Below are 25,546 nucleotides of genomic sequence, written 5' to 3'. Positions count from 1 at the left end.
CATTTCACTTGAGAGCTTCACACTAGTGCACACACTCCTGGGAGTCACAATTCAGTGAAATAATAATAATGTATTTCGTTGTGCATGAAATGCCTCCCAAAGCTCACATTGTCAGCAGCAGAGAAGAGAATCTCCTGATGAAAAGGGCTTACACAGCATATGAATATTGGAGGGAGTTTGGATGGGAGGTGACTTGGGAGACACATTTGCCCACGGCGCTCCGATTGGTTTATTGGTGACGTGATGACACGGAGGAGTTGGGCTTAACACTTTATAAAGCTGCTCTGTCCGCGGCGAGCTACTCTTTTAAAACACCACTGTTGCAGAAACTTCTCCTTCTTACTGGAAGCCGCCGAGAAAACCCTCATCACCGTGCATCATGAGCGAGGTAGGACTGTTTTACGTTTTAGAACAAAGAAACCCATTTTACGCACGATGCCAGCGATACAAAAAAACGTGGATAAGGAGAGATTTATCAGCCAGCCTGCTGTCCACGGACTCCTGATGAGATTTCTGATCCGATATTTCTCTTTGCAGCGCGGGTATAATTCATGTCAGAGTGTCAGATGCTTCACAGCTGCTCTGTCAAAGTGTAGGGCGCATCCCCCAGGAGCGACACTGTAGTGGATTTACGACACAAAGCGATATTTATCTTTCACTACATCGCTTTAGACCTTCTTTACGTGCAGGCATCATTTGATAACTCGCTTTCAGACAAGAACATGTGACGAAAATTGCATGTTTAGCCTCTTTTTGTGACAGAAGTGAACAGTTTTTACTTTATTCCTTTGGAAACCAGTCTCATCGTTTGTGGCTGATGGTGGTTACGCACACCATGCACACTGTAGGGTTTATCTCTCAGTATAAATAACACAGCAGTCCCGGGGATTGAGAGATCTGAGACCACAGGGGGGGTTATGGAAAAGTGCTCTTAGGTTTTTCCACAGCACACTCCCCTCTGACCATAGATGTTGGAGATCCATGCATTCAAAGTGAGGAGGACGGTATTTTTTTAGCTCTTTCTAATGGATAGAAAGTCAAAAATCCTGGAGTATCCTAAAAAAAAGAGACTATTTTTTGTGTAGTTGGGCAGTACATGGTTAAGTTATGGAAAATTGTGTAAATATCTCATGATGCTGTTGCAATGCTGCCAGTGTCTTATGAAGCTTTGATCATTTCTCAAAAGACGTGTCATAAGACTTCTCCGGAAAAGTGCTTTAGGTGTTTCCACAGCTCGCTCCCCATAGATGTTGCAGCTCCATGCATTCAAAAGTGAGGAGGAAGGTATAGATTATTCTGCAGGAACTCTAAAATCCAATACCCTGGAGCATTCGTCTAAAAAAAGGAATTTTTTTGTTGTGTAGTTGGGCATTCATTTGGGAAATATTGTGCATAGAATGTCATGATGTTGTTGCAACATTGACAGGACTACCCAAAGAGCTGATAATATCTTTTGAAGCTTTGATGATTTCTCAAAAGACTGACATTTCTTAATATTGTCAGTTGAGTATCATAAGACTTCTTCGCTGCAGCTTGCGATGGAAAAGTGCTCTTAGGTTTTTCCACAGCTTGCTCCCCTATGACCACAGACGTAGCAGCTTCATGCATTCAGAAGTGAGGAAGAAGGTATTAATAGCTCTTTCTGGAAAATGGGTAGACATTATTCTGCAGGCACTCTTAAATCCAATACCCTGGAGTATTCTTCTTAAAAAAGGACTATTATTTGTGTAGTTGGGCATTCATATGGGAAATATATTGCATGTAAAATGTCAGAAAAGGGTATATTTGACAACATGTCATTGCTGCATGACCCAAAAAGCTGAAAGGCTTTGATGATTTCTCAAAAGACTCACACTTTGTTATCATTTTGCTTGTCAGTTGAGTGTCATGAGACTTCTCCGCTGCAGCTTGCGATGAAAAAGTGCTCTTAGGTTTTCACACAGCTTGCCTCGCTCCCCTCTGACCATAGATGCTGCAGCTACATGCATTGGAAAGTGAAGAGGAAGGTATTAATAGCTCTTTCTGAATGGAAAATGGATAGATGTTATTCTGCAGAAACTCTAAAATACAATACCCTGGAGTGTTCTTCTAAGAAAAGGACAATTTTTTTGTTTAGTTGGGCACTTATTTGGGAAATTGCACATTATTTAATCGCATTGACAGGATTACCCAATAAGATGATGATGTATCGTGAAGCTTTGATCATTTCTCAAAAGACTGACGTTTGAGTGACACTGTTATAAGATTTCTCCGCTGCCAAGTGACACCCTGCCGTCAGGGTTTGGAATATTGTAGGACCTGTCAGCAGATTGTGGGACATCAAAGATGTTCACTTCTCAGTTGCATTAAGTCAGTTTGTGCGTTTTGTGATTTACAATTCACTTCAAATCCAATCTCACCAAAATGTAAAGATACCGAAATCTAACATCAAATGTTTGTGTTTTATATAAAAAGACAAAATGACTTCCTTTAAGTCTTGCAAATTCTGCTTCAAGCACCAAACCAGCCGTTCACGGTGCTGGGAGGAGAGCAGGATGCAGTTTGAATGCAGGTAGAGCTGTGGGAGGATTCCTGTTTGTGCACATACTGTATATGTGGGTACATATTTGCTTTAAATGTTTGAGTATCCCTGTGCATGTGTTGAAGTAGGGAGGAAATAGGCGTTAATGTATGCAAATAGGATAAGTTGTGCACACATTTCTGAGAGTCACTGCAAACTCAGAGGGTATTACAAAGTCCAAAAGCCTTTACCTTATTTGATTAAAATCCTGCAGTAGGCAGCCCCCACATTAGATTGATTAGAATTGATCGGTGGCAGACATCCCCGTACTTTCTCAAGGAGCTGTTTAAACAAGTCATTCGTCTGCCGCCTCACTAAAACATGCACACACAACAGGAGCTATAACAGCTTGTGAATAATTGAATCCGTCGCCTGTGGCGGGATCACCTGAGCCTTTTGTTTGGAACTAATGTGCAAAGTAAAGAGAGGCTGCCGTCTCCTGTTGATTAAAAGAGATGTAATTTAAAGGCCCGGAGCAAATGTGAGGAAGAGGAAGAGGAGGAGGAGGCAGCAGGGAGAGGAGGAGGGGGGGATTATTTTTCTGCTTAGTTTATGTTTTATCAAGAGTTGTGTTCAATCAAAGTCGTTCTGGCGCCACACTTTGTGCAGAGTGAAGTGAGCAGCACTTTCTGGATGGATGAGTCTTGAGTGGTCAGCACTGCATCACCCCCCACCTCTCCCCCCTTGCACTCTCCACCTCCCTTTTTCTCCCCTCTTATCTACACACCCCTGCTCAGAACAAGTACAACACCGTGAGGTAATATTGTTAAACAGATTTACCTCTACATGTTGGATTACTACCTTTTGCTCCTTCTCTCTGTCTCTGGGCTAATGAACCAAAGCTTTAAAGAGTCCCTATTCTGCTGGGTGGGGTTTGGGGTGTTTCCTTTACTGTGGCGTGTTAGGTTTGTGTGCATGTAAATGGTCTGCAAAGGCTAAATTCCCTGTGTTCCCTTCAGAGGGAGTTTCTCTCCCACACAGTCTCACACACTTTGCAAGGAGGCTTGAACTCATGTTGACTCACAGGTGATTTCAGACCGCACAATTGCACTTGCTGTTATTTTCCTGCAGTCACTGAATCATGACTAATCCGTCTTTCAAATCTCAAACCCTCATACTGTACGACTGCAGCCAATCAGAAGTTTGTGCAGCTTAGTGTAGGAATTAAGTTTTGCTGTCACTTGAACATCAGCTAGGCCAGTAAGTGTATGAAAGGTACAAGGTATAATGCAAACAATGACGTATGGTCGTAACACCTTCTTTTCCCAACCTGGTCTCACCAGAATGCGTGACTCCACCACGACTCCTTAACACCGCATTGCGTGGTGGAGTCACGAACTTTGCTACAACCCCAATGTAAAGTGAATGTGGCTCCTTTGTCGTGGTGCACACATGCATTTCTACAACGTCCAGCAGTGAGCTTTTATTCTATAAAACGTTTTTAAAATCTACTTTATAGCTTGTAGTAACTCACGGGAGGCTTCTTTTATTTTAGTTGTATTCATAATAATTTTTATTTTTCGTCAGAATGTATTATGGTGCATTAGTTACGAATTGTTGTTCTCAAAAAACAGTGCATTGTGTGTAATACAACTGTGATTTTTATTAAATTAGTTAGTTTTTAAGGAAGGCCAGAGCTTCAGCTGTGTCAAATAGATTGTTCCCTTTAGTTAACGTTATTTAAAAGATAATTATATTCCTATTTGATCATGTCCCCTTTATTGTATTACGGACGCTGAGAGCAATGTGAGCGTCCATTCCCATTGGATAACGGAGGATTTTACACCCGGAAGTAAGTATTCTCCTTACTGTCGATTGATTTTACAGTGATATCTGCACTACTCATCAACTCAAAAACACCAGATTATCCTTGTTAATTACACAACATTCATTGGTTTAAATTGTGTACAATGCTTTTGTAATTTTCCCCTTCGATTCGGAGAAACAAATATTTGTTCATGGTTTAGGATGGCCGAAGACACTACACTACCCAGAATCCTCAGCTATTGTTCCGCTTTGCCTCAAGCTCTGTGATTGCTTGACCTCCAACTGCATTCCATATGAAAGAAAACGTTTCGTAAAAGATAAAATCATACTTTATTCAGCAGTGCTTGCTTTACTCTTTGAAAGTCATCACATGAATGCATTGTAATGAATGGTTTGGCTGCATTAAACATTACACATCTGTCGTAGTTCTTTATTTATCTACAGAGATCGGGCCTCAGAATAGACCGGAAACTATTCTTTTACCGTTCTGTTTTAATTTCACAATAAAGTTAGTAGTAATAATTTGTTTTGATATTATTGTTTTTTATTAACTACTAGATCGCTGGGTCATGTTAAGACCATCTTTTCTGTGTTGCTGTGGGTTTTTTACATCGCTTTTGTGTTACAATCAAAACAATAACAGAATATATCCGTCGTAAACTAAACCAGAAACAGCAGTATATTTTATTTTGTTAACACTGTAAACTTGACAGCTTTTTAACCCGCACCTCCTACTGGTTAAAGCACGTTATTACACGTTTAGAGTAATGCAATGCAGGAAGATTGTGTTGCTTTTTAATGACTGTTTTAAAATGCCTTTTTCTTAATGTCTTTCATTTTTGTAAAGCACTTTTGAATGTGTTATATTTGATGAAAACATTTAAATATTAAGAGTACATACTCTTAATATAGTGGGAAAGTGGAAGGTCAATGATATAAATAATATAGAATAGAAAATATCAAGAAGATACTGGAAGTGATCTCTACAATAAAACAGTTTAGTGCCTGATAGGAGGATGTGCAAAACAGACAAACTAATAAGGCTTTATTTAAACATTAAAGAATACTTTAGGTTAAGGTCTTCTTTTAAATAAGAAAAAGCTTTGGGGGTATCTACAGATATTAAGCCTGACAAAGTACTTAACGTCTAATATATTGCATGGTTTGTTTTGGAACTTGACAATCAACTTTCCTGCAATGTTAACTATGTTGAAGCACTTATTTTAACTGATATTATACATATTAATTATACTCTTATAAGATGTATGTAGATAGTATAAGAAATGTGCAGAATATGTTTAATGGTGGAGGTACACAGATATCGATAGATGTCTTGTAATGCACTGTTGAGGAACCTGTGACCCAAGTTTTTCATTCATTGCATAACTACACCGTAGTTGTGTATATGATATGTCAATAAACCTTAGAAAATCTTGAAATCTTGAAAGGGATGTGCAAAATAGCCATTATATACAGTTTTTAATTAACTATTAGTAGAGAATAACGAGTAATGAATATGCTTTATAGGGATCTGCAGATAAATATTTAGTCTTCTCAAGCACCCACTACCAAATATCTCGCCTGATTGTTGGCACTTGACAATCACCTTCACTGAATTTTACTCAGGTGTAACTAAAGTCTGATTTAAGGGTTGTTTATATTTCACATTATTAATCCAAATCTGTAAAGTAACTAAAATAAATGTAGTGGAGTAAAAATACCAGGTTAACCTTAAAGAAAGCCCTCAGGATTATAAAAGACCCCCATCACCCCAGCCACAAACTGTTCTGTCTGCTGCCGTCTGGCAGGCGGTACCGCAGCATCCGGACTAAAACCACCAGACTCAGGGACAGCTTCATCCCACAGGCCATAAGACTATTAAACACCTGAACTTAGAAACAACATCCATAACATTCATCTGGCTGCTACTTAGAAATTATTTGTCTAATATATCATATTCCAATCACTTGTATATAGACTCTTATTGCACTATTTCACTTTTTACTATTTTACTATTTTTCTTTTTGTATTTACTTGCACTATTCTTTCTGTGTATCTGTTTTATTGTGTTGCACTGTTGGAGGAGCCTGTGACCTAAGGGGGGGGGGGGGTAGGACACGTTCTAAGCACATGGTGTAGTCCCATAGCTGAAGATTCTGGCTAGTGTAGTGTCTTCTGCCATCCACACACTCTCAAAATATTTGTTTCTCTGAATCGAAAGGGGAAAATACAAAAGCATTGTACACAATTTAAACCAATCAATGTTGTGTAATTTTTGAGTTGATGAGTAGTGCAGATATCACTGTAAAATCAATCGACAGTAAGGAGAATACTTACTTCCGGGTGTAAAATCCTCCGTTATCCAATGGGAATGGACGCTCACATTGCTCTCTGCGTCCGTAATACATCTTTTAAATAACGTTAACTAAAGGGAACAATCTATTTGACACAGCTGAAGCTCTGGCCTTCCTTAAAAACTAACTAATTTAATAAAAATCACAGTTGTATTACTCACAATGCACTGTTTTTTGAGAACAAAAATTGGTAAATAATGCACCATAATACGTTCTGTCGAAAAATAAAAATTATTATGAATACAACTAAAATAAAAGAAGCCTCCCGTGAGTTACTACAAGCTATAAAGTAGATTTTAAAAACGTTTTATAGAATAAAAGCTCACGGCTGGACGTTGTAGAAATGCGTGTGTGCACCACGACAAAGGAGCCTCATTCACTTTACATTGGGGTTGTTTGCGTGGTGCAGACATGTAAATGTAGCAAAGTTCGTGACTCCACCACGCACTGCGGTGTTAAGGAGTCGTGGTGGAGTCACGCATTCTGGTGAGACCAGGTTGTCTTTTCCATGAAGAAGAGTCCGCTCTGACGTCATTAAACCCTAACTGTTATATTAAGGGCCCTTATTATACTTTTTGGGGTTCTCCTTTTCCTGTGGTGTGTTCTATAGGTTTTGGTGCATGTAAATGGTCTGCTAATGCTAAAATCCCAAAGTTCCCTCCAGAGGGAGTTTCTTAGCAGTTGATCAATCACAACAGAGCCGGCCGGCCGGCCAACCAATCAGAGCAGACCATTTACATGAACAAAAACCTACAGTATGTAACACACTAAAGCCCCAAAGTTCCCAAACGTTTCAGCCCCCGACCACCAAAATAACAGTGCGAGAGACTGGCGACCCCCTGTCAACGGGGGGGGGGGGCTAGTGAATTAATTTCAGTTTTCCGCACTTTCGCGGGAATATCTCCGCAATGGAGCGAGTTTAAGTTTCACTTTCGATTGCATTCCCAGCGCAACACCTTCGTCAAACATGTTGCCACTTCTTTGTACCATTTTCAGGCGATTTGTAATCTGTTCTAGAAAAACGATGTGTTTTTTTGGATTTCAAGAAGCATATAGAACAAACAATGGATGTATTTTATGAACATTTATCCATGCGGAAAGTAGATTTAGATGTTTTAGGAGTGAGATAGAGATTATTATCTAATATATGCATCCGATGGAGCATTGCATGAAGTCTGTTGATGATCAGAGGCTGTTGTTGGGGCTGCATAAACGTTTTTTTATTTTTTGTTTTGTAGGCAGACCATGCAGGCCTCAGAGAGTTAAACTTGGGCCTGCGACCATAGTTTTACTGTATTTTGTTTTGAAAATCCACAGCGGAGGTTTGTGTCGTACTATGCGGTGTATTTTGCATATCTCTCAGTAGCCAACGATCTGTGAGTCTGTTGGCCCGGACGTAAACTCCGTAAGAGGTGTAAAACCTGCGAGCATTTTAAATCGCATTTAAACTAAATGCTTATATAATCTGTAGTTGTATTTGTATTGTTGATTTAATGTGTGAACGAGGCGATATAGAGAAGGTTAAGCTGTCATTATTAGGCTGTAATTTGTTATATACTGTTGGAATGGGAAGCAGGCCTATTGTTTTGGGATATTTGTGGAGTTAGGTGGTCCGTGAGTGTTTTTTTATTGGTTAAGTGGTCCTTGGTATGAAAAAGTTTGAGAAACACTGCGCTAGTGGATTGTGAAAGGGGGAGCCTCGTTGCGGGGAAATTATACAGATGGCTAGTCCGCCCCTGAAAAATGTCTATGCACACGTTATTATTAATTATAATAATAAAAAAAAATTGATAAAGAAAATTAATTAATTATTTGTAATTTGTATTTTGTAATCATCTCGCGACCCCCACTTTGGGAACCCCTGTGGTAGCACATGCCTTCCGAGCGTCTTGCTTCAGAAGCGAGGCAAGAATACTTCCTAGCATTTGGAAAACGAAGAGTGGAACAGGCGAGCAAGTGTGCGTCATATGAGAGGCCCCGCCTTACATTTTCCGCCACAGATTTGGGGAAATTGGTCCGTGCGCAAAGCATTGTGGGGATTTTAAGACCGCGGAGTCTACACATGTGCAGCCTCGACATTTTTCCAAACGAAGTACGCCGGGCTCGGTAGATTTCCAAGTATGCTGGACATTGGAACAGTACTTCGGCGGCACTCGATGACGTAGTATGCTTGAAATAGTGGCTCTGGAGCAGCTTTACTCGAGATTGATAAACACCCACTATCTTCTATTATACACAGGGTGCGTACGGGTGCTGGAAATCCTTGAAAATGCTTGAAATTGTACGAGGTGTTTTCAAGGTTTGAAAAGTGCTTGAATTTTGGGAATGGTGCTTGAATTTGGGATAAAGTGCTTGAAATTGTAAATGCTTTACTTCGCTTTTTAGATTAAAAGAAAATAAAGAAGTCGGAGCGCGCTTAATTGCTTCGCTTTTACATAAAACAGCTCCACTCCGGCCTTCCCGCGCAATGCGCGTGACCGGCATGTGTTTTAGTTACGTGTGTGACCTGGGCATTCTGATGAGAGTGATAGATGACAGTATGCCAGGAGGTTGCCGTTTCAACGAGCGTTGGCTAGCAGAAGACAAATACAAGCCATGGCTAAGACGAGGGTCAAGCGAAGCCCAAGAGTAGCCTCCTGCAAAGTGTGCAACAATAACAATGCGAGAGTCTGCGCTGACGAGCCACACACCACACGAAAGGTACGCCATAGTAGAGCATTTTAGATTAGGCTATCGTTGCATGTAAAGTACATGACACTTTTCTCTGTGCGCGGCAAAACAAGCTCGCCAAAATGGCTTCACTAGTCTGGCAGTATTTTAAGTGTCCGAAAATGACAATAAAATAGCGGTATGCAACGTGTGTGAAGCAGAAATCCTGCAGCTCCACCCGCTGTGACGGACCGGTGAGCGGAGCAGAACACACATTAAGAGTTAGACCTAACACACTTACTGTAGCTATTTTATCTACTTCTGGAACAAGCTAAACTAGTTATAAATATATTTATTCTTCACTGTCGGGTCACTCATTACTGGATCAGTGAGCTGCAGGAGATACTGACGGGCTGTCAGGAGAGGGAGAGAGAGGAAAAGAGAGCGCTTCCGCTAATTTCTCCCGTGTTATTATCCCAAGTTAATATAAACTTGAATAATGTACTTCATTTGAATGTAATAATTATGTTGGTTGGTTGGTTTGTGGAAGCGCCAGTGAATGAGCCCCATTAACTGAGTTTTAAACATCACTTTAAATGGAAGATCCCCATAGGCCCCGCCCACTCGATCGGATCGGCGATCGGTATCGGTCGATACTGATTCCGGCGATCGGCCCCAAAATTGGCGATCGGAGCATCCCTAATAATTGTATATGATATGTTTTATAATGATTGATCATGAAAGTGTTATCAAAGCTGGTAAAGTTGCAGCTAGTTTGAATGACTTTGTATACTACAGAGTAGCTTGTGAATTTACTCCAGGTGGAACTAAAGTCTGATTTAACACTTGATTATATTTCACATCATTCATCCACATCTGTAAAGTAAAGGTATTAAATACATGTAGTGGAGTCAAAGTACACCATTTACCTCTGACTTGTGTTTACTGCCAACCTAAAAGTACCTCAAAAATAGTAATCAATAATATATTGAAAAGTTATTTGGCTGATTGTTTTATATTGGCTCAGCCAGGTTATATGAGATGCCCAGTCTACGTACAGATGGGTCACACATTTTGAAATATTAAACTTAGTTTTCTTTTCTAAAATTTTAAATTGTTCATCCTCGTGTAGAATGCTATTATGAAACACACATTTGGTTGTTTATAGCATAAAGAACATCTGATTTAATGTGAGGTAGGGAAATAATCATTTGAGTATAAGTATGTGTATATAAATATGTAATTTACAACAGCTGTAAGATGCTTGAAAAGCTTGAAAATGCACCTTGAAAATGCTTGAAAAGTGCTTGAATTTGACTTTGGAAAAGGTGTAAGAACCCTGTATACAGCTCTGCATTTCATGCTTCATTTGCGTAATACTCCCTCAGGGACTTATTCCGGTGTGAACGCGATTTACTAGATAGTTCCGGGGAAATAAAAGTTCCGGGAACTATTGCTGGGAAAAGTACTGAAGCCAGTCCCCAACTCCGGGGACTTCCGGCCCGGGGACTTTGGGCGGCAGTATACGCCGTGAAGTTGTTTGCGGCCTGCCAGTAAACCCAAAGCAGAAGAAGAAGAAGTGACGTCAGCGGCTTCATTTTCCTAATCCTCCCCCAGGGACTTATTCCGGTGTGAACGCGATCTGTACTTAGTTCATGAGAACTAAAGAGTTCTCATGAACTAAGTTCTGATGAACCTTTGTGGGAAAAGTACTGCAGTGTGAAAGCGCCTATTACACCTGCATTCTTTAAGTACAACAATTTTACAGCATTCTACATTGTCAATTATTTAGATTGTGTTTAAGTAGTAACATAATATTTCGGAGTAGGGATTGCAGCACAGTGACAGCTGATCGTATGACGACTCAAACCCTACACAAAATGAGAGCAAAGGTAAGCTAAATGTTTTTGCATAACTCCAATCCGGTTTTTCCTGAGGTAAACATGTACTAGATGCAATAAGATTGCCTCTGACCTGTTAAAGGTCACACTAACATTTCCATGAACACATTTACATAATGTCAAGGTGCTCTGTACAAAGCTCAGCTAAACCAGTTGAGATGCATTTATAAATGATGAAACGAAAATGTTACTTAGGTTTTCCTTTTGACAATCACAAAAGTAATCTTCCTTTTATTTGTAAAGTGCAATAAATGTCTCATTAAAACAGGTTCCAGTGTGAATAATGATTGGACACTTGATAAAATATTTAACAGTTAATCACTTCATTAGTATCTGTTTATGATTCTTTGTTAGTTTAAAAGTTTAGTCAAATCATAGAAGAAGTTCCCTTTATGAGTCATTTATTTCCCAGGTTTTTTTTCAACAGTTATTTCCATTTTCACTCATGGGTCTACAGGTTTTATTTTGATGTGGAGGCCATTAAGTGAACGAAGCACCAGTCGAGGAATTATCTGTGGTGTTTGCGTCGGGTCCTCGATCAGATGGTATCTCTGCAGTGTCAGCGCTGTGGACACTTTCAGCTCGTTCATGGCAAAGTTCTGACCAATGCAGTTTCTGAGTGAGGAAAACAGCACCAATGAGAGGAATATGGTGACAAATTAAGCTTTAAAGTAACATCATATAGGAAGACAGCACTTGAGGTTATGGAAATCAGATGAACAGTCAATACCAAATGATATATATATTTTTGATTGACATAATATTGGAATAGGTTGGACAAGAAGATATGGCAACAGCCTTTCAGTAAGCCTTTCGTGTTTGCCATATATGTTTTTACTGCAGGGCTATTGTATTGTAATGTGTTGTAAACTTAGCTGTACAGTAGCCCTATTTTTAGTGAGCTAGTCACACGGTATCATATGAGGACAAACCTTGGCCCAGCAGAGAAGGGCACGAATGCGTGAGGAGGCCTCTTGGAAACATTCTCCGGGAGAAAACGCAGTGGGTCAAAGACCTGGGTTGACACAAGATGGAAAAACAAACACCAGTGTGGCATTAATCACACTTTTTCTTAATTTCTCCCATGAACATTTAATGAGTTCATGCTCACGCACACCCCTCATACAGTGAGTGAATAAACCATGCTAGCTCCTAGGAGTCACTCTGTGATATGCTGACATCTCGAACCAATGAGGGCACTATAGGGTTTGCATTAATTGTGCACTAATTTAATGACTTTGTCACTTGTGTGGTGGCCCTGAAGTTGGTCTATTCTCAAAAGAAGAAGTATTTAAGATTGTCGCAGACTGACAGACAAAGAATCATCGTCCAACGTCATGTTTTCTGAAATGCTATGTTTACAAATGTCATGTTCTTATATGAAGATATGTGAGGGACTACGGATGGAAATTAGCTCAAAGCTAAAATCCGGCATATTTACACTTGAGCATTATTTGTCTAAAGTGTTCATTAATGTGCATTGTCCCTATTCAAATAAACGATTAAATGAAAATGAAAAAAATTATTTTAAAACATTTTATGTAGAAGTATCATAGGTTTACTTTTATGGGCACATGTGAGCTTACACATTTAAAAATACTTCCACAGAATGATCTTCTTTACTTACTTCAGGGTTTTCCCAGACAGTTGCATTCCTGTGAAGCGGATACACACTTGTTCCAATTCGACTCCCTACAAATAAGAGCACAACAAAAATGTATTTGTAATAAGATTGTGCAGGGAAAAATAATTCATATATTATGTTTGAGACAATTTTGCAAACCTGCTGCTATAATTCAAACCGTGAAGGTTAACAGGTTCATTTGTGCAAGCTTGACTCAATAAAAATAACTGTTTTCAAAGTTAATCTTTATATTTGACCACAGGGTATAAACGTTTGATGCATGCAACTGTATGGTGTTTTATTCATATTCATCTGCAAATAACCATTAAAGACAAACCTGCAGGCAAAGTCCTTCCATCAAAAAAGGTAATGGTCTTGGTGGTGATTCTGGACATTCCTGGTACCGGAGGGTAAAGGCGGAGGGACTCTTTTATGAACATTGTAGTGTATGGAATTTTACCAAGATCCTCCCTAAAAAGTAAACAGACAAGTGTTAGTTCAACAATTGGCAGCACTGACATACATTTGCATTGTTTCCAAATGTAAGCCTACCACTCCATGGTGTCCTTGCCATCCAGGGCTTGAAGGACCTCATCCCGGCACCTCTTCTGGTACTCTGGGTGGCAGGCCAGAGAGTAGAGGATGAAGGACATGGCACTGGCTGTAGTGTCATGGCCTTCAAACATGAAGGTGTCCACCTCTGCTTGTATATCTTCATCTGACAGACCCTGTTTGTTCTCATCCTTAAATAAAAGGCAAACATTAGTAATCAACATATTATGTCTTAATGTGACACTACTAATCCAAAAACCTATGATTAAAAACCATACAAATTGCAGGCCTATTGGAATTGGCACAGAAACAGCTAATGTCTGTCGGATCCTTTTACAGGTCAACTCTGTTTGGAAAGAAAGGAATCCTTGACATTTTAGTTACTGAGTTACAGAGGTGTCATTGATTAGCTTATTGTGTCATATTGATTATATGTGCACAACAGAAATGTATACATTTTAAGTTGCTGCTCAAGAGTCCCTCATAAGAGTAAAATAACCAGACTGTTGCCTTTGTACCAGTGGCCTCATGCTCAGCATATCAATGCTCATTAGAAAAACCTTCTACGTTTCCTTTTGCCCTAGTGTTTTGCCCCTTGCAGGTTAAGCACACACAGTATAATATTTGCGTCCGATCATCTCAGGTTATAAACATGACACAACTACGCTTTTTAAATGTGCGGCAACTTTAAGACTGTTCATGCTTTAAATATCTCATTACTACAATTCTCACGATTATTAATTCATTATCTCTGTAGAGAGCTTACTGCTTTGACAATTGCAGTTTTTACGTATGTTTTTTTTTTTCATTGATCAGAAGTGTCTCGTTTTGTGAATTCAATACATGGCACATAACATGCTCTCGCTAAGAGAAGGATGTCCAGAAAGTCCACGTTTCTCTTTCCTTGTACGCGATCCAGCTCGTTCTCCTCCTTGAGTGCTTCTTTCCTCTTTCGTATGACTTCCCCTTCAAAATAAGAGAATATAATGAATGAGCATATCCCCAGTAACTCTTAAAATGCAGCAACCATAAACCTACAGTTTAGAGCCTATACAATTTTGATGTATGGGCAAGCTAAATTCAGTTTTAGATTGTCATGAAGGTAATATCTGTGAACATCTTACCTGTGTGACTGTGAGCCACCTTGCATGCTTTTCTTAGTCTGAAGCCATGTGGGCTGAGGTAGAAAATGAGGTCATTGTGGTATGGAAACATACTGAACCGCAGGTTAATCAAATGACTGATCTCATACACTGCCTTGATGTATTCATTTGTTCCGCTGAAATAAGAACGTAGACAAACAGTTCAGACAACTGAGAACATAAACCTGTAATTGTGAATGGCGGCGGGAAAACCTTTGTATGGACTCGCCTCTCGGTCTGACAGTTGCTGTTGTAGCTGAACGCACACTTCATGATGCTGTCCAGTGTCATAAGGCTCACGTGGTTAAACAATTCAAAGGACTCATTGGTTTTTGCATAACTCTCCCATTTGTCCTGACAACAGTGAAAGAACAGATGTGAAGTCTCTGCAGGACGTGGAAAAAACTTCAACACACTTTGACACAAAATAGCTGCAGCATCTGGAAAGCCTAAGCCTATATTTCCTCCACATCACTTCACCATTGACTACTTATTATAGCACTTTACACAAAAGCATTTTCCTTGTACAATATGTGAAATGTAACTTGGCAAAAAAACAGACACTGATTTTATAAACAAAAAAACTGTCATTAACGTACCAGCATGGTTTTAACAGAGTCTGACATCAGATTTACGTAGGGTTTCAAAACTTCATAATGGAAACCTGGGGTCAAGAGCCTTCTGTGGCGAAACCACTTCTGACCTTCAGACACCAATAAGCCATCACCTGAAGACAGACAGAGGCAGTATATGTCAGCGAGGGAAGCAGCTTAACAGGAAATACTGTGCAGTAACCCAAAATATGCTGTAGGAGAAAGTAAAAGCAATCTTACCAATCCAAGGCTTAGTAAAAGTATATACCATATCATCTTTTGGCTCTGTTACGAAACAAACAATTACAGATGATGTTACATTGACCTTTGTTTATTGAAATGCAGATAATAAACCAATATGAGATTACATTAACCATTAGTTGATGATCAACAGATAAGCAACTTTAGTTGACTATCTGTTGATCGTCAACTAATGGTTAATGTAATCTTTAGTTGACATCTTGACTCTCAACAGATTATCAACAGATAGTCGACATGACCCTGTTGACTTTCAACTGACAGATTGATTTTGAGTAGTTTATTGTCAATTTTGAAGATGTTGACACAATCTACAGATAGTAAGGTTGAATATTGGTTAATACGCTGTTGCAAAAAACATGTTGTCGGTTTGAACGGTGCTGTTGAATGTCAACTGATACATGTCAACTGATGCACTGTTGACATGCTACTAAATGTCAACGGATGACTTATAGAGTGTTAACTATGGACTATCAAAATAAAGTGTTACCCAACTGTTCACATTCATAATTAAGTAAAGATAACACCCTTTTCACCCCGGTTACATTTTCCATTTGCCCTGAGAGGCTCAGTGAGGTAAAGGACTGAGTGTTTAGATAGTTCACTTTAGTCTAAGTTATCTCAGTGTGTCTCAAACGGTTTTATCACAATTTATGTAAACAAATATTTCCAAGGCACACCTTTATAATTATTAGGATGAATAAAAACAGGTTTGAAATCATTCCAATGTATACTATAGGACAGTAAACCAACAATATCCTTTAAAACTGGAGAGATGAACAAATATGGATAAATAAATAAATGTTAACTAAGTAAAATAAGATATAAATGAACCAGCAAAAATCTTGCCTAGAGCAGCAAATTGGTCACAGCACCCATTTGAAACATGTTCGAACCCTAACCGTACTTGACAATGAACCTGTTTCTGATCCTATTATTATTAATACATTAGTATTATTACTTGCTTCTTGCACTTGCTTCTGCGTCACTGAGCAGTCATTATACACATTACCTCCTTCAGATGTCCAAAGAGCCAGTGCGACGGTGGTCCTGGAAACAATTCCATACTTTGCATCGCAGCTCTTCTTTGGGCAAGCAAGATTGTCAACTTATAAACAACGGCAACAACACAGAGCACCGCGATCAAGTGGTCGATGTGGGGTAAGCCCAGCTGATACTTCACGTAACCCTCAGTTGACTCCATGCTTGCGACTTCCTTGATGATGAACAGTGATTCACACAACACAGTTTTATGTGTGTGAGTGTGTGGGATGCAACCACCGGAATGTGGGTGGATGATGTGGCCGGAACACTATGCACTACAGCTCCGTCTGTAGTCACACTCACAGCCGAATGAGGCTCCCTTCTTTCGAACTAAAGATGTCCCGATCCGATTTTCAAAAGATCGGAATCGGGGAAAAAAAATCGGGGATCGGGAATTTTTTTTTATTTATATATTTTTTTATAACATTTATTTTTTTATTTAATGTTACAAAACAAAAATGACCATGTTCACGTCTTAAAGTCATCCTGAGGCCTTAGTTTTGGTTTAAAATTACACAACATCATGTATGTGTTGCTTCTTTTGGGCTTGTTTTCATAGACCTGGTTGCTTATTTCTCTCAAATCTGGCAACAGAGTGGGCGCAGTGTCTAATAGTAGCAGTAAGCTAACAAGAGGCTACGTTCAGCTGGTGACTCGGGAGTCGGGACAGAGAAAATGTCAGGAGTTTGGAAGTATTATAAAATTGAAAGCGAAGGCAGTGTAACAGCCAGATGCAATGTTTGCAAGGCGGAGGTTCCACGTGGTGGAAAGAACAGAGCTACGTTCAACACGACCAATCTAATACGCCACCTGAGAAACAAACACCAACAACAACACGACGAGTACACAGCGGCCACTCAGGTAACGGCACTGAAACAACTGACACTTTCAGAGACTTTTAAAAGGAAAGAGAAACTGCCCCAGAACAGTGAAAAGGCCAAAAAAATAACAGCCAAGATAGCTGAATTCATCGCGTTGGATGACCAGCCGTTATCTGTTACCTTTTTTTTCTCTTAATGCATTGCATAAAGATCGGATCGGGAAAAATCGGTATCGGCAGATTGTCAAAATCAAATGATCGGAATCGGATCGGGAGCAAAAAAAGGTGATCGGGACATCCCTATCACACCCGAAAAGAAGGAACTTAATGTCAACTTAAACTTTACTGAAAAACTGTTCATTTGACACAGGACTCAAAGCAGACAGAAATTGTCTTTGAAGCTGGTTTCCCCCTATCCATATTGTGCCCTGTGCTAATTAACATCAAAGGAGCGTTGTTGCGTACTGCTGTAACTTAATGTACTCACACAGATGTGCTGGCTGTGTTTATAAGAAAGTATAGGGAGAGTAATGTGTAAGAGCTGATATGATTTTGTTCCCCACCATTAATGTTATGACCTGCATAATTTTAGAGCAAGTTTGCCCAGCTGGGAATGGACAGAAATTCTAATTAGCTTGATTAAAAGAATTCTCATAAAGTTAGCCTTGATTTGCTGCCAGATCCTTACTACAACTTTAAATGCAGACTTTTAAACGATAAAAAAAAAAAAAAAAAAAGCCTGAGGTTGTGTTGGAAATCAAACACAGTGTTCAAGCTCCTCCGAATTAGCCCTGCCCTTACTTTGAAATCCAACAGCGCCATGGACAGGAAATTTGACAGAAAAAGCTGTTAATCCATTTTAAGCAGAGATTGAAATGTCTCCAAGTGCTTACACTGGAATAACCCGAGCAGGGACGCAGCGATGAGGTCATCACATTTATAGTCAGCACAAATCAGGCAACTCTGAATAACTTCTCAAAACATTTACTTAATTCGCAAAGAAAGCTTTTTGCTCTGAACAACGGTTTGTGGTTAATCGAGAGGCTTGAATATCCCGAACATGTCTATAGCTTTGTCATTTGGGAGTGTGTGGGAGAGAAACTCCCTTTGGAGAGAACACAGGGATTTTAGCCTTTGCAAGACTCAAGGCTTTTATTGTCATTCGTACATAGCTACAGTGTGTACAGTACAGTGTACATTGTGGGGGAAACTTCTGTTGCAATGGAGAGTCAGGACTCTAACCATTATGGCGCGTTTCCACTACAGCGCGGAGCACGGTTTAAGAGGGCTGTGACGTCAGCGGCCCGTTTTTGGTTGCGTTTCCACTTGGCCTAGTACCGGCCGGCGGGTCCTAATTCACAGTTTTTCTGGCCTCATAAAATCGTGGGTCTAGGGCCAGAGACAACGAGGCTGAGTCGGGCTGAGTATGCTAAACTAGAGAGAGAATCGCTGGCAAGGGGGCTACAACTACAACAAGATGGACATATTTGACCGTGATTTAATTGTAATACACGTTTCAAAATGATGCCGAAGTAACAACATACTGATACCGGTTAGTAAAAACCATGAATTAATGCTTTGTCAAGTCTGCAGACAGACGGCAGGCGAAAAACCTTTTAAAATGCGTGTTTTCTAAATGGAGATTGGCTAAGCTAACGCAGTATATGCTCCGACCGTCCACACTCACAACAACGGCCTATACAGACATAAATAAACCAGCGACTGTATTCGCCATGACACAGGCAGTCTGTGGTTTGTACTTGTTTAACTTTTGTCTAGTTTCTGAACATATATGAGGAGCTGTGAGCCAGGCGCGCCGGATTCATTTTAGAAGTGGGGGGGCCAAAAAAGTGCGTGTGTATGGCCCAATCCCAAACTACGCCCGACACACTCCCCCTCCGTGACGGAGTGAACTCCGTGGAGTGACACATGAGGCTCCCTCCTGTCAGATGGAGGGAGACAGCGGCAAGCTTTGGGACAAACTCCCCTCTCTCCGGCAGAAACAGGAAATGCCGTAACTACAACGGTTTCAAATCAGCATCTCTTTGACAAAAAATGTAAATTAATAACTCAAATAAAACTCCAAACATCTTTAATTGTGTTACTTTTTTGTAAAGCTCTTTTAGTTTTAAACCTTATGTTTATAAGCTTATTAGTTTTTGCAACAGTCTGTAAATATACACAACTTTATAATAAAATGCACACAATTACCTTTTTCTAGACTAAACACAGGTAGCCTATGATCCTAAGTTAAAAACATATGAGGTTATCATGAGGTTGTTAACATCGCAGTTTATCAGTGGGTTATTGATTCTGCGTCAGTCTTAGGACAGTCATACATTCCTATGAAGTCTTCATGGACAACATAATCAGCTGATACCCATCGTACAGTCAGAGACAACTGTTCATGGAGGCTTGGGCACTTTTTCCAGTTATTAACTCCGGTATTAACAAAGCTATCATCTCCACATTTTGAGAAAGTTACAAGCCGTTTGACAGCAGCAAATCTGCATATTTCACAGAAGGCCCGTTTAGTGGTTTTGCAAATAATTAACCACTCTCTGTTTTTGTACCATTCTGCGTTGAAGTACCTTTCTCTTTGCCCAGACGATCTAGCGGTCTCCTTTTTTTCGACAGTTAGCTGTACAGCTTTACCCGCCTCAATGTCCCGACAACAAACCTCCATGCAGTCAGAACCAGCCTGTTTCGGTTCAACGATGGCGGTGGGGGTGGCGGCGGCGGTTTTGACCGTCTCTGCGGCCGCAGAGCTGCTGCTTTTGGGTTTATCTATTCTCGCTTCGCTGGTTCTTCTATGATTGATGAAGGTCCAGGCTCCGGAGAAGTGGATGTCAGGGATGTGACCTTCCAGTTGTTAAATGTAAGTTTAGATTAACTGTATTTAGTTTTCTTCTGCGCTGGTTCTTCTGACTTGTTTGCAAGTGTATCTATTCTTTCTATCTGGCTTAACGGCTGACACACACATAACAACGTAACAAATAAAGTAAACAACGTAACAAATAAACAAATCTAAGCTTTTTTATTGGTTGTAATTTACATGGATACATTTGAATGGTGTGACAATGTCCTATTTGATTGGGTTAAAATTTACATATTCTTCCTGTTATGTCTGCCTGCTTTATTTTACCTAATGCAAACCTGCTCCATCGAAATCAGTCGCATTGACGCGAATACACGTTTTGAGTTGTATACACTGTTGGAAAGAGGAGATTCCTAGCTTTCTAATGATATCAGGATAGTTTTTGTACTCCCAAATATTAAGCAAAATATGTCACATTATATAATGACTGTTACAGAGTCATCATTTTGAGAAAAAGGCCTTTAAAGTTTCCTCTTCTCTGGAAGCGGAGCAAATGATCAAAGTAGTAACGGAGGGAAGATATTTTCGTTTGGATTACTGGTCTGGGGGAAGCCCGCGAGTGTGTGTATACGTGTTTGTGTATTTTTGCGTTTGTGTGTGTATTGTGTTTGTTTCCCGGGGAAAACACTCACAAGAAACACCGGCTGTTATGCGTGCTGTGACGTTAAGTTACTCCGGTCTCCGCTTGTAATTATGCCGTTACAAGCTTCAAAGTTGTATTTATCATCTGAATTTGCCGAAACAAGTTTAATATTCTGAAAGCCAAGACTTTGTTTATTTGAAATCAGATACAAACAAACTGTAACGGACCCTGCCGTGTTATATATGATTACTATACGCCTTACATTCATAATTTCAGCAGAGGGAGGGGAAGCGGCGCTGTGGAACAGCAGAGTGGCGAGTGAGAGAGAGGCGAGCTGTCATCTTCCCTTTACAAGCTTAAAAAATGCCTGTAGCTAATGAGATTGAATATAACAATAACAAATAACAAAATATACACAGCTAGATCAGATCGCGTTTTAGATGCAACTTTAGAGTAGAGGGGAATTATTGAAACGGGATTTGTACAGTGTTCTGCGGCATCCGCCGCTGCGAAAATGTAGGGCAGGGCTCAAAAGTGGGGGGGCCAATGGCCCCCTGGCCCCCCCGCTTCCGGCGCCCTTGCTGTGAGCTCTGAGTGCTAACAGCTGACGGCTGTGTTGTTTTTCTGGGGTTCTCATTGAAGATGACGTCACGGCTCCGCCTACACTGCGTTACTATAGATACTACCCCAGTTCCTAAACTGTAATGGAAATGCGCCATAAAGTGAGCCTGTCCTAACGAGGCCTAGCCATACCGAGCGAGGCCGAGCGAGGCCGTGTAGTGGAAATGCGCCAAAAGAGACACGAGGAGAGCTGGAGCTTTGATGGCAAACACTGGTGGTTTATTTGGAGTTACGGCCGGAGAATTGACAAGACAGGTGGTGTGTCACGAGTTGACACAGCGGTTGCCAAACCAATTCTGAAGAACACTTTCTGTAGCTCGAGGTTTTAACTAGTTCAGAGTGTAATAACATTCTTCATCAGTGAGACTAAACAATTATGGACCCTGAATCTAACTAGAGCTGTCGTCCATAGAAAAGAATGTGCGCCAGGGAACCTACGTCCCTGAACAGTAAATTACCTCATGGCGGCTTGTGCTCTGTCATAGACTGGCAACAACAATGCGCCCCTGCTGCCCCTCCTAAAGAGAGATAGCAGCAATACCCAAGGCCGTAGACCTATGCCATGAGAAAGGAGACAGTGAGAGGAGAAAATGATGAACTGTGTCAAAGGTTGAATACCTAAGCAAATTATTCCCTAACAGTTATGTGTATGAACATCTTAGGTCCCAGGCTCCTCCAACAATGCAACACAATAAAACAGATAAAATAGTGCAAGTAAATACAATCATATAGAATAGAAGTAGTGCCATAAGTGTCTATATACAAGTGATACATAATTTGTGAGACCATTAACATGCACACAAACCTATAGAACAATTGAAAACCCCAAAAAGCTGAATTGGGCCCCTTTTTAAGAAGATGCAATTTAAGCAGGAACATACAAAAGTGTTGATGAAATGTGCAAAGGTTACAAAGGTTTTACACGGTATGAAAAAGAGTATTCGATGTTAAGGGATATACTGTATTCCCAAAGATAATGTAGCACATATAGACCGTTGGGAGGATGTGGGAAGGGATGTCAGCGAGGATCAACTTTAGAGACTTTTCTTCCACTCTATTTTTGGTGCTCTCAACACTTTTCATATCAGAGTTCAAGCATTTATTCTCTGTCCTGTTTAAAAAACTGACATCAGCAGGTGCTCAATGCTTCAAATGCACGCTGTGTCTGTGGGGGAAAATCAGCGTTTATGTTCGGTTCAAATATTAAGCAGCTTTGGAGCATGTTCGGCTGGATTAGGGGACTTGTGTGGATTGTGTAAATCTGCTGTGTCACAGCCCCGAATGTTGTCGGCCAGATTCTTGTTAGCCGTCCAACAGGCAGATGGACCTCACTTGGAGAGATTGTTTTTCATGCTAATGCTCGCAGGGTTAAATGGCCTGGCTTTGTAAATGGACTTGCAGGAATAAATACTAAACCCTGGTGTTATTTTATATTTTGTCAGTGTGTCACAGTTGTTGTGCTGGAGTGAAAGCAGAGATTAAAGCAATTGGAATCCATTTACATACGGTGGCCAACAGGTTCAAATGTGCTACAACGGCCCAAAACATTTCCATTAGAAGAAACATGCTGCAGCTTCAGCAATGATGCAAATATACAAACACAAATGTACCTAAACACATGCAAATGAGGAAACATCTTCACCAACTTGACAACACATGCAGCATTTAGAAAACATTCACCAACTTGATGACACATGCACATCGCTTTCTGAAAGTGCTGCATGAACGAAACGCTGCAAATACTAAACGCTGCAAGAAGCTCAAAACATAACAGACACCAGACCCTAAATAGTGACGCACACAGCTGGGACCGAAGCACTTGTTGACGTTCAGAGATTATAAAGTTGGCCAACTGTCACTGTATATACTGTATGTCCATTACTTCATCATTATTAAAAACCATGAGTCACAGTAACATTCCCATCAGCCTAACATTACATTACATGTTACTTGTTAGACGCTTTTATCCAAAGCGACTTACATACTCAATACTGTGGGCAATCCCCACAGGAGCAATTTGGGGTGAAGTGTCTTCCCCAGGGACACAACGACATGCTGACTGCAGTGGGGTTTGAACCTGCGCCACAGCCTAATAAGCTAATATTAGAATGCTAACATTAAGACGAACATTATTCCTGCAACTCTTGAATCTTACATTAAAAAATGAATGTTAAAATCTAATTTAGAGAAAGAAATGTGAAAGTAATCAAGTCATGCTCGCCTCTTTTTACAATGTTGTAAGCAAAAGCTCACTGGTAGGGCTGCTCGATTATGGCAAAAATCATAATCACGATTATTTTTGGTCAATAATTGATATCACGATTATTAAAAACGATTATCCATTTACTTTGAAAACATTTGTATGTTTTTAAAAGTTGATTACCCTGAACTCTAAGTATAATTCAACTGAAAAAAAAAATATATATATATATAAATAAAAAAAAAAGATAATAATAATAATCTTTTTATTTCGATTACGTTGTTTTCGTAATCGTTGCAAGCCAAAATCATAATCGAGATTCAAATATGATTAATTGGACAGCCCTACTCACTGGCATAGCAGTCCCATTGCAAAAAAATTCACTTTTATACATTCTTTTAAAATGTAAAGGGTTTTAAAAGCATCTTTTTGTGGTTAAATTAATTATATTGCTTCCAATGTTCCATCTAATACTATAAGCCTTGTCTTTGTGTTGATTCATATCAGGTTTCCCTTGTGAGTCCAATCAAGAAACACTCCATCAACAAATACAATCTTTATCAACAGCAAAGAAGATATGAATAGCGATTTACTGAGCCGCAGCCTCGTAAATCACTTGGCGTGTGTGTGAGTGAAGACATTACACACCGGGTGGTTAAGTGACGGGAATGAAAACAATTTTCCTGCTGCATGTGTGTGTCTGATTATCATGCAGCCGTAAATCCACCACGAGGCTGACGGGCTCTTGTTTCTGTAGTTTCACGGATAGCGATGTAAAGCCAATCAATAAAATAAATTGACATCTTTATTAAGCTCATTGCTCCAGTGAAGTGCTTTGGAAGGTATTTACCAAGCTCTCTTCGTCCCACGGCTGATGGATGAGCTGCTGTCACACTAAACAGTCCTCTTTAAAGTTCTGCTTTTCACACATTGCAAAATGGTTGTCAAGAAAAAGTAATCAGACCGTAGATCTAAGTAAAACAACCACTCCTTTCATTTGTAAATGAAAATAAAGCTTTATTTTAAATGTCCCCTATTTAGTATTTTTCATCAATATATTATAGGTCTCATATATATACAAAACATGTCTGTGAAGTGTTTGTGTCTGTGGAGACAGTTTCTTCCCGCGGGCAGTGAGACTGTTAAAAAATTGAACTGTTGAAACAACATCAAACATTCAACTGCTACTCAGTAGTATGTATCTAATACCTAATATATATATATCATTCCAATAACTTGTATATAGACTCGTACTGCACTATTCCACATCATAACTTTATTTCATTTTTATAACTATTATTATTTTTGTATTGCTCTTGCTCTTATTGTTATTATGTTATGTTATGTTGCATTGTTGGAGAAGCCTGTGACATAAGATTTTCAACTGCATAATTACTCTGTAGCTATGTCAGATTGACAATAAAGAACATTGAACCTTGAACCTTGTTTGGTTTCATTGTTCACTGTTTCAAAAGTGGTGATTCTGTGTCTGTAGCTTTAAATGCTAATGAGCTGCTGCTGGCCACGCCCCTCTGCAATATATTTGGTTAAAAAGAACACAATGGTGCTCAAGGAAGAGATTCAGGTGATAAGGTGGGCGGGTGTTACCTTAGTTGGTGATTGGCCAATTGTTGCACAACTCAAAAAAACATTGTGACCTCACAAAGTGGCCAAAATCTGATTGAGTGAACATTTTATTTATGTATAAAAGACACGACAAAGTGGATTAATAGGTGACCTTTAAAGTGGACCTATCATGCTATATTTGAATAATATAGTGTAGGACCATACCTATATAAGGCATATTTATACTTTTTTTTTTCAAAATACCAAACAGATCATGCATTTTAGCCATGCCTCATTTTGCTCAATTTGACAATTTATAGCTGTTTGTGCAGGGGCAGATTCAGTGAGAACAGCACCATCTACTGGCCTGGCATATGTACTACAGCATCTCCAGCGCTTTCGAACGGCAATGGCCGTGGCTGTCTCCTCCTGAT

General features: G+C 39.8%; 2 protein-coding genes across 2 annotated transcripts in view; one reads left to right on the top strand and one right to left on the bottom strand.

The window, feature by feature from the left end:
• Positions 1-188: 188 nt before the first annotated feature.
• The window catches only part of pcp4b (Purkinje cell protein 4b), a 57,121-nt gene continuing 31,763 nt past the window's right edge, over positions 189-25,546 (top strand). Inside the window, exon 1 of the mRNA XM_034114413.1 lies at positions 189-388. Coding sequence (XP_033970304.1) covers positions 380-388 — 9 coding nt within the window. The 5' untranslated portion in view covers positions 189-379. The remainder of the gene's footprint in view (positions 389-25,546) is intronic.
• LOC117469934 (cytochrome P450 4B1-like) lies at positions 11,552-15,428 on the bottom strand. Its single transcript, XM_034114412.1, has 10 exons — positions 15,383-15,428; positions 15,149-15,276; positions 14,779-14,903; positions 14,532-14,686; positions 14,267-14,373; positions 13,408-13,598; positions 13,193-13,326; positions 12,859-12,923; positions 12,164-12,246; positions 11,552-11,846 (listed from the first exon to the last, which is right to left on the bottom strand). The coding sequence occupies exons 1-10, from the start codon at positions 15,411-15,413 to the stop codon at positions 11,675-11,677; spliced, it is 1,191 nt and encodes a 396-aa protein (XP_033970303.1). The 5' UTR covers positions 15,414-15,428; the 3' UTR covers positions 11,552-11,674.

The sequence above is a fragment of the Trematomus bernacchii genome, unplaced genomic scaffold (assembly GCF_902827165.1).
Source record: "Trematomus bernacchii unplaced genomic scaffold, fTreBer1.1, whole genome shotgun sequence".
Lineage (NCBI taxonomy): Eukaryota > Metazoa > Chordata > Actinopteri > Perciformes > Nototheniidae > Trematomus > Trematomus bernacchii.
The sequence above is the reverse complement of the archived record's forward strand: the minus strand, read 5'-3'. Positions and strand labels throughout refer to the sequence as shown.